The sequence below is a fragment of the Cajanus cajan genome, chromosome 5 (assembly GCF_000230855.2).
Source record: "Cajanus cajan strain Asha chromosome 5, NIPB_CcT2T_4, whole genome shotgun sequence".
Lineage (NCBI taxonomy): Eukaryota > Viridiplantae > Streptophyta > Magnoliopsida > Fabales > Fabaceae > Cajanus > Cajanus cajan.
Window position 1 is genome coordinate 11,988,886 of NC_138521.1, and position 14,243 is coordinate 12,003,128.

Here is a 14,243-nt window from a genome sequence, read left to right on the forward strand (position 1 = left end):
TGAGGTGGAGGAGAATCTATTTTTTTATTTAAGTTTGCAAATGACTTTTAAATAAACAGTGAATCGAACAGGTAAAACAATTAGTAATTTGTAATAATTTAATATAAAACATAAAACATCAAACCTAAACTATACTAATATTGTATTGTAATCTTGCTAAATAAAAATAGCAACTTATGAAATATTAAGTAAGAACACTAAGAAAATATTTTAAAGGCTTAAACCCACTCTCCTTATAATTTCATGAATGTGCAATTATAGTTGCTCCAAAATTTTTATTGCAAATTTTATCATTTTAGTTCCCAAAATTAAGCAACATCATTCCACGATTAACATACCATCCTAGATCAAATCAAAATTGTTTACGTGTGTAATGATACTACTTGATAGTTATTTGATTACATAGAAAAATAGCAATGTTAAAGATTAAAAATAAAATAATTTTAATTGATTATAAATTGTAATTGAAATTAAAAAAAAAGTAAAGAAAAAGAAACATAACATATATGTAATGAAAAAGCAATAGTGTTTAACATGACTAAATAACCTTCAGACAATGTCACTAATTAATGGATACCTCAATATTATTTATTTAATTTTATATATGTTAAGAATAGACCAACATTACTTAATTTTAAAAACTGAGGGAGACTAAATCTGCAAAAATAATATTTGGAGCATTAAAATTGCAATTCAAGAAATTATAAAAACCAAAAGTGGATTTAAGCCTATTTTAAATTATGCTAAAAAGCAGTCTACACTTTATTTGATATTTTCCATATATTTTCCTGGTAAGAGGCGAACATGAACATGTTCAACAATTCAGAAAAAGGGGAGAAAATATTTTTTGCATCACCCTTTGATGCTAATCACATCACCCTTTCCTTTTTTTTCAAAAATGAAATATTTCAGAATGTATTAAACACTCTTCTGTAACTAAATCTCCAAAAGTGATGAAGAAAACCAAACTGTGTTACTAACTAAAAAAGGTTATACAAAAGGTAATTCCCAAGGGAGACTAGAACAACTTTCGTTAGCTTGGCCCATATAAATTAATGTACATGAAAACCAATAACCAACTGAAATCCCTTTCCGGTCACATCTTTATGAACTAATACTTTCACATCATGGATGGAAAAATGAAACAATGAAAGTACAGATTCTGAAACAATTTCATACGCAAACCAAGTTGGTGGCTCCATCACTTTTGTACATGCAACACAAACTAAGTATTCTAAAGACATACTATTGTGAGCCAACAACATATACTATGAAATTTTTAACAAATCACGGTTGACACAAAGAAAAATACCAATAACAATATGTTCCAGATCGAGGTTGCATTGCATTATTATCAGAAAGAACATGGCTAAGGAAGACTCAGACCATATATGTCATCCCAACTTGAATGATATTGGTGTGAGGCACCCTCATGTTTGCTGTACCTCCTCTGCAGTTCTTTCTGAGAAATGCATAGAAATAATTTATCAGCAATTTCTTAACGAAAAAAGAGTTCTTCTTTGCCCTCACATCCCCATGTCCAAGCAAATAGGTGAATCCTGATTCCATTGCTTCTCTAAGGGCTGAAAGCTCGTATTCAAGACCCGGATCTTCTTCTGATGGCATGTAACTAGATGGCAATGCTGATGCAACTTCTTGAGAGGCAGAAGAAATTCCTGTTTCTTCCAATTTCTGATCATGCATAAGTGGAATCCTAAGCTCCTCAGCCACAGTACCATCAGGAAGATCAGAATCTCTTGTATTCACAGAGACAACATCCACGTCATCAGTTAAGTTGCCCTCCAACTCCAAGGCTGTTTCTAGAGCTTCCCTTCTCAAGAATTTCTCAAGACTCTCAATAAGAAGTTGCTCAAATGCACGGTGATCTTCCTTCCTTACATCTTTGTAACCATATCTCGCCACACAGCGGAAAATATGGTAATCTTTGGGGCAAACTCTTCGGAACATAAATCTTTCCTCTTGAGGAACCACAGGGACAGGGACATATTTAATGCAGACAAAAACAATAGTAGAGTGAAGAGCTGGAAGGTTCAGCAGGAACTGCAAAAAAATGGAGGGAATGCCCTGGACAAGCTCATTATATAGCAATCCTATGCCTGGCACTCTTACTGTTCCAAGATTGGAGCCAAGCTCAAGCATAGAGTCCATTGAAACCTTCTCTCGAACTTCACTTCGGTACTTCAACACACTCCCATAGTTCCACGTGTACATCAAAGAGAGGAAAAAGGTAGCAAAGGCAAGGGGAAGCCAGCCACCCTCAAAGATTTTGGATAGAACAGAAGACATGTAAATTAACTCCACTGAACCAAATACAATAGGGAAACAAAATGCCAAAAACAAGTTGGTCTGCCAAATTAAAAGCATCACAAGGGTCACCAAGGTCGTGCTAACCATCATGACACCAACTTCAGCAATGCCTGCAACAACGATATTGAAATGCATTAGTGCAGATATACTACAAATGCTCTTCAGTAAAAGGCACATGTGATATGTGAACTTTCATAGAAATATAACATAAAACCATTTATGTGTGGTCACCTAAAAACTTAAAAATAATTGGTTCATGACAAGGCAGCAGAACAGAACCTCTATGACTCAGTGATCTAGAGTTTGCTCCTTGTCACCCCCATTTTTCTAACAAAATAGTTTAATTTCAGCACAAGGTAGGTGGGTCTGGCTCCAAGACCGAAGGGATCTCTAATGGGAAGGAACATGTTAGAAATATAATATAAAACCATTCAGGTGTCTTCACTTAACCACTTAAGCTTTTGGAATAGGTGGTTCATAACTTTCAAAACCATTTGGTCCTTGTAATAAATTAGTGGCTTTGGATTACGGCCATCAAAATACTTGTGAAGCACTGGGCCCTATCAATTATATAAAAGTTCACAATACTATGAATCAAAATATTGAGATCAATGTTTTTCAAGGCATAAAACATGTATTTGTCCAGAAAGTAGAAACGGAGTGCAAGTTGGATTTTGATATGCAACAACAGCAACAACCTTATCTTTCCAAAGTACTCGCAATCCTACCATGCATAAGTATTGATGATATTGACAGTCTCCCAAACAATTATTAATGTATAAGATAAAATCTTGACTCCAGTGTTTTTTACATCCACCACATTCTCTTTCTAATTCTTGTCTACAATAATGCTCGCTCCATTCTTTCCTAGAACTTCCTATGTGTATTAAAATTTAAATCCTGTAATGTCTAGCTCATTAGTTTGTTTGTTTTTTTCTAACCCATTTCGTTTCTTGAAGACACATGATGTTAATCCGTCACTGAATCATAGTGTCAATCACCTTCAAAGACTTACCAAATCATTAGTCAAGCACTCAACATTTAATTGATGTTGTTGCAGTTTACAAGTTACGCAATACACGAGGCAAGGCATACACTATCTAATTGGTATTGTTACATAAATTTTTCCGCATTAATCATTGAAATCATGGACACTAAACGAAGATGCAAATCCAGAATATAAAAAATTGAAGAAATCCCGATATAATTGATCATTTCATATTATACTTATGTAGGCATCCCAAATGTCACTCCACAGCCCTAAAAAATAAATAAGTAGAAAAAATAAAAAATAGAGAGATAAATACTCTTAGAAAACTGAGATGAGGGACACTAACCATATGCATTTGCAATATCAGTAGTGCTTTGGAAGACAGAAACCACCACTATGCACATGATCATCAGAAACCAATTAACTACGGGGATGTAAATTTGACCCATGAACCTTTTTGAGGTGTGAATTATCTTGAGCCTGGGGAAGCATCCCAAAGCCATAGATTGCTTTATGCATGAAAACGTAGCCGATATCATTGCTTGGCTGGCAATCATAGCAGCAAGTGTGGCTATCACAAACACTGGCCAGAAGAGAGACTCTGATTCACACATAACACAAACAATAGATACCAACACGATTACTATACATAACAAATACATCTTAATTATAGTTTTATTGACTTGTATGAACAAACACAAGCAGTCATTGTCTCAGCAAATATCACCTGGAACAGACTTGTAGAATACGCTTGAATAAGAACTCGGGTTCTTCGTCAAATAAGCAGCTTGGCCCATATAAGCAAGGAGGAGACAGGGAAATACCACACAAGTGAAGGCAATCTGTACAAACCATTATACAAGTGGTTTAAGTAAGGAAATTTAAATAATCGTAGCAGACTTGGTAACAGTAATTTAATTGTTTGCTTTATAAAAAGAAACAATTTGAGGATTCACAAACCTGTATTGCTGGTACAGAAAAATGACCCAGATCTGCAAACATTGCTTCTGCACCTGCACAGGAATAAACATGCAAGTTATATAATTTTCTGATACCTAAAGGGACAAATTTCTCATTTAGATGGACAAGAATGTCACTTGCAATCTTAATGACTGGAAAAACTCCCAGATGATGTAAATTTGAAATATTTTCCGGATCATGTAGCTTCTGTTGTTCTTGCTGCAAGCAAGATTTGAATTGCAATAACAACAAAATGACTACTTGATTTTGAGTAAAACTATCTTGAAAGAACAAAACCTTCATAAACAATTAGAGAAATGGGAAAATGGTATTAACTTAAATGAAACCAGCTATCATTAATTTCCAGGTCAGGTTTACAACACTCAATAGACATGATACTGTTTGGTGGTACAGCATCTTGACATTGAGTAAGCAAACTTGATATTGAGTATATAATCTTAAAAAAAAATATTCGCCAGTAACTCCTAGAAGTGGCAAAATGTTATAAACAAAATAAACCAACTATTATTAATTTTCTAGTTCAAGTAATCACTGTATTACTCATTAAACATGATAATAATGATATCCATCCTCACCCTTTTTAATCATTTACTTGATATATCTCCACTCAAGTGTTTTACAGAGAAAGTAGGATTTGGGAAAGTGAAGAGGGAGGGTGTACACTGAGTTTTTACTCGTGTCTAGTACACAAGTGCTTGTCCTCATAGCAGTTATACAAAAACATATCCTATCAAGCATGGCCTAAATGAACAACATAAAACTATGATCTCATCCATTGCTGCATAAATCATAATGCTAAACTTCAAGAGAAAACCCAGGATACAAATGAACAATATGGTCATGATTGCAAACACTCTAATGATCAGGGAAGAAGAAAAGGTCATGCTCATATTATCATTCAAGTCTATGTACACAACAAAATATGCCCAAATATTATGCCCATCAAACGCAATACTTACAGTTTGAAGCTATGAAAATGACAAGAAGATATACCTGTAATGCACAGAACACAACCACCAAGAGCTGACCATGCACCTTTGCCATTATTCTTGAAGAAATAATAGATATAAGCCGGATTAAATGCTCTCAGAACAGTGATATCGTATTTAACTATATTATATAGCCCAATAGAACCCAGAGAAAAGAACCACAAGGCAAGTATAGGTGAAAACATGAAACCCACTTTACCGGTACCAAACCGTTGTATGCTGAACAAAACCACCAGGACTACAATAGAAATACCAACCACTTCACCTGCAAGCAAGAATATGAATCATGAAATACAAATATAAGCTTTGCTGTCGGAAAGCAGATTTGTTCATTTCCATTTTCCATAGTTCCATAACATAACTAAATGCCAACGTTCTTGACAAAATCTAAATACAAGTCGTTGATAGTTCAAATTAAACATCCAGAATACCAGACTTAAAAAAAGAGAAGCAAAAAGTGGACTTCTGTTTCAAAATAAAAAAATAAGAGAAAATATGTTAACCGGGTGTTTTATAGGAGAACCACATTTGACCTGCTTAGATCAAAGTACACCAAGCTAGTTAGTTGTACTTGAGAAATTTTGCATTCACTCCAGAATACTGTAAAAGGATTCGTATTTTTCAATTTTTAGATGATTTATTAAAGATGTAGACTGTAAGTAGCTGAACCAACTCTTGTCAAATGTCTCATGTTCGTTTCATTGGAGATGTGTCGAGACGTTGATCATAAAGTTGTAATTTCCTGAAAGAACGCAAGCGGCCACCAAAAGACTATCCATCTAAAGCTAACATGTGAAAGAAGTTTTCGTGTATTTCCAATATTTGAAAGAAACAGATAGTGACATGGAATTTCTTAACAAACCGCCTCCCAAATTTTATGACTTTTCTCATCTTCACTGATATTATGTATCTATTTCTTTTCTTCGTTCCCGAAAAAATCTTTAAAAAAAAAGGAAAACATACTTACCAGTACCAAATCCATTTATTTGATCCTGCAGACCACTTATGGCAGACATCACTGCATCAAAGAAGCACCGTGGTTATACTGAAGTTATACCACAAGAAAATTTTCTTAACATCAGTCCTACTATGACATGAAAAAAGATAAACAAAAAATTAACATTCCAAGGAGGAATGCATGTATGTTATCAAAGAGGGACAGTGAAAGCAAAGGGCCAATTCAACCAGCTCAACAAAATCTAGTTCTAATCCCTATAGGAAACGACAACTGCAGCCCCAACCTCAAAGAGGAGACTAAATATAAACCTTTAATACTGACTACTGAGGGAAGGGAAGGGGGTGTCATAAAAATGCTTATTCTACATGACTTCATTAAGTTATCTTGTTTTTGTAATTTGGATGCCATTAGGATTTAGGATGGCTGTCCATTCACTACAACAAAGTATAATTAATCAATGAGGATTTATATCAAAATTTCTGATAAGAAGGGACTGACAGCAGAGAATTTTGGAAAGCCACTTGACTTATATCAGTGGACTTCTATAGTATATTTGCTCATACAATGCGTATGAAAAATTCACATGAAACAAATGCTAATGATCAAACTTCATTACAGCATGAACATTGATCACATAAAAATAAAAAACTTACAACAGAAGTTCATATCAAAAAGTTGCTTGCTTATGTACCTGATATTGCTGGGGTTAGAATACCATCTCCAATAACCATGGAAGCTCCCAGAAGAACCAACACCAATAATATGTTTTTCAAAAATGATTTCCTCTCCAAAGTCTCCTTTATTTTTAAAGCCCTTTCCAGTTCTGGAGTAGGCAGTTTGAGCTTAAAACTAGAGATATACTCATCAGCTTGTTGACGATTTGGAAGCAGACTCACATTTGCATATCTGCAAATCAGCGAGTATAGTGCAAAGGTTCCTCCTACAGTTGGGCCATAAATGTATGGAAATTGTGAATTACAGTAAATCTGAAATGAACCAAAGCAAATAATTCTGAGGGGAGCGGAGTGAATCTCTTACCTTCTCCATTATCATTTGCTTTGAGGACTATAAAAACATATTTCGCTAATGGAATAAGTGCTATTGTATACATTACTAATGATAATGCCCCCAAGACATCAGCGTCTGACATAATTGGAACCTTGCTGAAGACATCAGCAAAAACATACAGAGGACTTGTTCCCATGTCACCATATACCACGCCAAGAGTATTAAATGCCAAAGCAAGAGTGGGCCAGAGGGAAAGATCCTGATTCACATAAGCACAAAATTAAAAAGAGGGAAGTGGCTCTCTATGTGCACCATTAAATACATGGTGAAGTGGAAGTTAGTCCTGTTGAGTGTCTAGTGAAAGTGGTAAAGTGAGAAAATCTCTGCATTCAAATCCTCCACGATTGTCATGATTAGTAGCGTAGTTACAATGGACTATAGCATGGCATCTTACAAACGTACAATCTTCAAGCGCTTCTACACCCAGAAATTATTTTTAAATGAAAAACATGCACAATTACTTTGGTTTCAACAATTTTCGTTAATATAAAAGACTTTGCATTGTAGCATGCTCATCTTGCATTCAATCTGTCAGTTTCAACTGTTAAATGTTCGCTACTACACCCAGACTCTGAAGACTAGGTTCCTGAAACTTTAGTATGTGTTTGGGTGAGTGCAAAATTGATCGTGGTTAAAATAATTTTGAACTCAATCAATTTTGGACTCAGACTGAATTCTGTAACATGAGACCAAACATGTGAACATGGTGAATCACGTTAGTTAATATTTCAATGTGATTTTCGATGACTAAACCAGAAGCCAAACACGCACTAATGACCTATGTGGTTCTTTTATTTTCAGATTTTCAATTCAACTCTTTGAGACGGTAACTTCACTGCTTCTAGCTCATCATTTTAAATCTCTGACTTTCGTTACTATTGATTCATATCACCTTCCAATGAGCTACCAAACCTTCAACAACCACAGAATCTGACAAAAATCAAAATGGTCTTTTTACTTCAAGCTTTCAGTCCCCTATACATTTCCCTTTAATCACATAATCTAAACTCTCAATCAACATAGCACCAGAATAAGACAGCAAAACCAACAATAAACACAAAACAAAACTCTCAACACCAATTCAATAAAAAAAAACAAAATAATAACATAACAAATGGCACAACACAAGTCATGAATATTTGATAACACATAAAAATTAAGAATTTAAACAAGACCTAGAACATTGAAAGTGTTATCATTCTAGGCAAAAGTGTAACAAGAAATGACAGAAGTTGCTTAACCTTGGAGTGGTGAGCATGAGTTCCAGCAATCTCCATGGCTTCAACATCAAATGAATCAACTCTCTTGGGCTTCTTGGCAAGCCTCCTCCTGATTGACCCATACCCTTCTCTACCATCATGCTTTGACCACATAGGAACCTCATCCCAGTCAACTTCACTGCCATCAACCCACCTTGACTCACTGCTCCCACCACTACTGCTTCTACCCAACAACCTTGTGATCGTGCTGCTCTCTTCAATCCCATCCCGCTTCATTTTTCCTCCACCTACCCCACTTCTCAAATTTGATCAACTTCTGAAAGAGTGATATTTTATGAGCAAATTTTGATGGTTTTTTAGATAAAAGTTCATCCTATTCATTTTCCTGCAAAATCTTGTGCCATAGAAGGAGTGTGAAGTTGAGGGCTTGTAATGGTCACAATTGAAACATTCCAAGAGCCAGTTTAGCCAAAAACATGGATCCAAATACAATCATTAATATTTGGAAAATGTAAACAAAAAGAGTGGGATTTTTGTACTTTCCCTATGCGACCACGTGAAATCTTGACCATTAAAAATAATTAGCATAGGTTAAATAATAAAAAGAAATATAAGTCAATAAAACTGAACCGTTTGATCATTGCACAGATCTGTGTTACTATCAAACTGCAAAGAATTCTGGTCAGAAACGGGACAGAGAATCAGAGACCAATGGGGATTTTTCAAAATAAAAAAAAAAATGTTAATTCGAGTTCTCGAATATTAATAGGTCCTGGGGACAGTGAACTAGAGTACTATCACATGACTCACTGACAACGTGAGACAATTTGTTGTTTGTGAGGAAAATAAATATCCAAATTATTTTTTCTTTTCATAGATAATATATATTACAAGTAATCTACGAAAGTAATCAAGTTTGAATTAGGTAGGCAAACTATTCTCTTTATATAAAATTGATTGTCGACATTAATATGTATAAAATAATATGAAAAGATTACGATTAAAAAATAAGTTATCGGTCTTTTTAATAAATAAAAATATCATATCAAACACGCCGTAAACTATAAGCACATTATGAAACTAGAAATTGTATTTATATTCTAGTCGATTCACTTGTACCCGCACGAAATTTTCTTAATTTTTTTGTGTATGTTGACGATAAAAAATTTGTTCCGTTACATTTGACAAAATATAAAAAATATATATATAATTATTTTAAAATTTATCAGCTTAACCAAAATTGCAAAATATTACGATTGTTTGACTTTCAGTAAATTCAAATTCTAAAGATTCTCCTTATGTCAACATCGTAATCCAACAATAAGATGGGATATCATATTTCCTAGTAAATTTGAAAGCTCATTTGTTGTCATTGCGATCAAATAAGGGAATGATTTTTTTTTCCATGGACTAATAATGAAATAATTTTTAAGCATCTTCGTCCAAGTAAGTTGACAAAATTTCAAAGGCAAATCTATATTAATATATAAATGGATACTATTTTTAATAACTATTTTTTATTTTTATTTTTACATGAACTATTTTATCATTTATTTATTTTTTAATAATTATATTTTTTATGAGTAATTTCTCTTTTTTTTCTTCTTTATTTATTTTTTTATTTTAATACAATGCAGATACGGAATATCTTTTTTCTGCTAATACTACATAAGATAAGACACATTATATGTTAATATTTGAAATTGAAAAAAAAAAGTGATCCAAAAAAATAAATAAACTACTTATTGTTAGATATTAATGTAACCTTCTTCTCCATTCTAAGAAAAAGAATAAGAAAAAACAAAGGATCTTAGTGAAATAATATGTTAACTTTCATTTGCAAAGTTTTAAACAAATAAAAACTACTTACAACAAAAAAACTTTCATCTCCATACGAAATCATAATCACTAAAAAAATTAGATACTATGTTATAAAGTTTTATGGGTAATATATATTTTTTTCATGTTAATTTTTTTTTTTGAAAAGTTTTTTAATCTAATTTTATTATTACCTTATTTTTGGCCTTTTAATTTGACCATAATAAATAAATAAATAAATGTTGAAATAAGACGTTAACTTTTTCTCAAATTTTTTTTTTCTCAATAAGTCACAAGGTGCGTAACATTTTGTGATTCTACTGGCTCGTCCAATGCATGCATGTGTTTATATGGAAGGTGTCATTCTGCATCTCATCATTGTCGATAACGTTTTTTTATGTATCTATGTGTCTAAAATAATTTATTTCGATAATTTATTTTTAAAATAATTTATTTTAGGAAATAGTTTTTTATTTTTTATTTAGGTTAAAAAGCCGTTATTTTTTTTTTTAATATTATGTCAATTTTTAACGTAATAATGAATTTTTTAATATTTAATTTTTTCTGCAAACTTTATAATTATATTTACTTTAAAACTACAATAATTTAATATTGATTAATATTTTATGATGTTGTTGGTATTTTTTATATTTATTACCGTTTCTTATATCAATATGTTATTATATATTAATTTAATATAGGATTTGGTCCATTTGGATCTGCAAAGCATTATATATATGGACTTTATTGTTTTTTATTATTGATAAGAATCCTCTTGTTAGGATCATATTAATCAATTAAACAAATATCATATTCATCCTATAACCATAATGATTAAAAAGAAAATCTTTAATCGAAATTCGAAAATTTCTTAAATATAATTAATTTTAAATTTTATTGGGCGTATATGTGATTTTACAACAATTCTCCATCAATAATTTTTTAATCAAAAATTACTATTACATTTTATCTTTTAAAGTGTACTCTTCAGTTTAAAGAAGTCAAATCCATTAATAAAATAACATATTGTGTCCATGATTATATAATTAATATCGTATCATGTGGTATTTTATATAATTAAGTAACTATTTTTGATTGAGCTTACTAAATTTTCTATATTAATATTATTTTTCGGTTATATTTTCTATAATTATATTTCTAATTGAGTTTCTTACATATTTAATATTAATACTATGACAAAATATTTGCATTGAAAATTATTAATAGTTTTAATGCGATTTATTAAGTACTAATAGAAATACTTTACATGAATTTTTAGCATAATGATCAATATTTACCAAAAATAACATAATAATTAATAACTTTTACAATTAATATTTTTTATGAGAACTTTTTTAATAATTAATATTTATGAAAATTTTATAATTACTTTTACTTTAAAATTACAAAAAATTATAATAAATTAATGTTTTATGTTGTTACCATTTCTTATATTTGTGATCATTTCTTATATATGTATGTTGTTATTTATTAATATTGATATAGGATGTGGATCCTACAAAATATTATATATATTTACTTTATTTTTTTATTGTTAAATTTTGATTATTGTGAGAGAATAGGTGATTTTCATGAAAGATTTGAGCTATCTTTCAAGAGTATTCATGAGCAACTCAAGGTACATATAAAAAGCCTAAATTATTGTGTAAAATTTTAATCGCGGAGCTATCACGATTTAAAGGTAAAAGTGTGGGTTGTAGGATAAGGTATTATTTTATTACAATTTACACCATGTGTTAATTAAATCCTCTAAACATTAATGTTAAAAGCTCAACCTTTCCTTGCCCAAAATTTTGTTTTCCCTCATTCACTTATCTACCATTAGTGGGGGATTGTGAAAATAATGACATATAAATAAAAATTATTTTATTGTTATTGTTGATATATTAATTATTTTATTATCATTGGTAAATTAATTACTTTATTGTTGTTGGTATATTAATTACTTTGTTATTGTTGATACTAAAAGTTTTTCTTAAATATTTGCCAACAAATTGATTTCATTTATATACACTATATGAAGAAAGTCTAGTGAAGAGTGAGTTACAAATCTTTGTTTTCTACATTATTCTTTTAGGCATTATTTGTGTAGCTCCAACATGTTTTGGTCTCGGGTGCATAACTTCATACACAATGTCATGTAAAATTTGGGGAGCAAATCAAATTTTGAATTGCATCAGAGGTCCACCAGAATTTTCTTTCATGGCAATGGATAGTGTCATGACACAATATTATTTTCTTTTATTTTCTACTAATATTTTCTAACACCTTGTTCCTACATGTTGCCTCCTCAATTCATACCACACTTCTATATTCCTCAACCTTATCTTAAAGAATGGACCAACCCATAAAATAATAAAGAATATTGGGCTACTACAATTAAAGCTTGGGTTGATGCCCAAGTTGTAAAGGAAATTAAGCATCCACAATCCCATTTTTCACTTGTTAAAAGATCACAACAATAAAGCAATTATCATAATCATACACTTAAATCTTTAATGGTTAGAAACACCTTCTTATGAACTAACCAAACCCTCCCACAACACTTCCTTAAATCTCACTCCCATATCTTTCAATGCACACATAGTCAAGACAATCCCAAGTTCAAAAAATGCCAACCTTTACACCTCAACTCCACTAATAGGTGCCATCTCACAGCCCAATGGTCATTATGTTTTTTTTTTCAATCATTTGCAACTTTTGTAGACAACCCACAAGTCCATCCCACACCATGTCTAACATCTTTGGATTCCAAACCACTCACCTTTTTTTTGCATCCTAAACAACCAAGAAATTCCAATTACTCCCTTACCACAAATTAGTAAGCACTATTTGTAACATCTTGATTTTAATAAGTAAAATAAAATAAGTGTTTAATAAAAGAATCATACTTTCTAATAATTAATTTAATTAATTAGATTAGTAATATAATTAAATATTTTTATTTAATAAAATAAAAGGCTTGTAGGTGGGGAGAGGAATTTTGGGTTGGACTCTTGAGCCTAACCTAAAGGCTTATTAAAAACAAAAATAAGGGATATGCCATTTTTTTACGTTTCTATTTTGAACCTTAAGCGTACCTGCAAAGGAAAATCTAGAGGAAGCAATGAGAGAGAGTGTGGAGTAGTAGCTAAGGCAATGAAGAGTGTGTTTGTGCTACGAGATCATCACTCGAGGTAAAAAGGAAGTGAGGATGTTGAATTCATGGGCACATATGAAGGGTATGGGTAGCAAGGTGATCCTTGAACCATTTAGGTTTCTTATTGAATTTTGGAGATCTAAGCATTAAATGTATCATTGTATTGTTGAGTTGTCTAGTGAAATTCATGCATGAACCTTGATTAAATTGATTTGGTGATATACTGTAATGTTTGGGGGGCTAGGATTATAAGTTTTGGGGGTTCTTATAAATTTGAATGAATCCAAATGTTTTAATGATTCCTTGTTGTTATATGTTTGTTATATGATTTTGCAAAGTAAAAAAATTGTGACAACACTGAATGTGATGAACATTGTAACGACCCGCAATGGCCGTCACACTATGAAACAACACTACACATTACTGGAATATATATACTAAAATAGTATAATAAAATATTTACAACACAAGTTGCTAATCAAGCAACCAACAGCAACCAGTTATATACAACAAAATATGCTACTATCAGGTAGCCTACAAAAAAAAAATTCATCTCCAGGCACCTCTTGTGGCCTCTAGCAGCTATCTCCCAGCCTATCTCTGCCCTGCTCCCACACAACGTATAATCATTGTAGTCCAAACCACATGGAAATATGCAAGGGTAAGTTAGAGACAATAAACAACTCATAATAATTTAATATGCAATACAACAACTATATAATCATCTTCA

The 14,243-nt window shown here is 31.8% G+C and overlaps 1 protein-coding gene across 1 annotated transcript; it reads right to left on the reverse strand.

Annotated features, from left to right (window-relative positions):
* Positions 1-1,103: 1,103 nt before the first annotated feature.
* On the reverse strand, positions 1,104-9,039 carry LOC109807845 (Potassium transporter family protein). Its single transcript, XM_020370513.3, has 9 exons — positions 8,557-9,039; positions 7,286-7,514; positions 6,939-7,187; positions 6,257-6,307; positions 5,294-5,554; positions 4,280-4,332; positions 4,047-4,161; positions 3,666-3,920; positions 1,104-2,438 (listed from the first exon to the last, which is right to left on the reverse strand). The coding sequence occupies exons 1-9, from the start codon at positions 8,809-8,811 to the stop codon at positions 1,381-1,383; spliced, it is 2,526 nt and encodes an 841-aa protein (XP_020226102.1). The 5' UTR covers positions 8,812-9,039; the 3' UTR covers positions 1,104-1,380.
* Between the last annotated feature and the right edge of the window lie 5,204 nt (positions 9,040-14,243).

What these genes read in the sequence shown, in the direction of transcription:
- LOC109807845 (XM_020370513.3), bottom strand. Translation starts at nt 8,811, where the DNA reads ATGAAGCGGGATGGGATTGAAGAGAGCAGCACGATCACAAGGTTGTTG. An exon ending in TTTCTGTACCAGCAATACAG is followed by an intron (nt 4,162 to 4,279) that starts GTTTGTGAATCC and finishes TGGTTTGTACAG; the next exon opens with ATTGCCTTCACTTGTGTGGT. An exon ending in TGATATTGCAAATGCATATG is followed by an intron (nt 2,439 to 3,665) that starts GTTAGTGTCCCT and finishes TCGTTGTTGCAG; the next exon opens with GCATTGCTGAAGTTGGTGTC.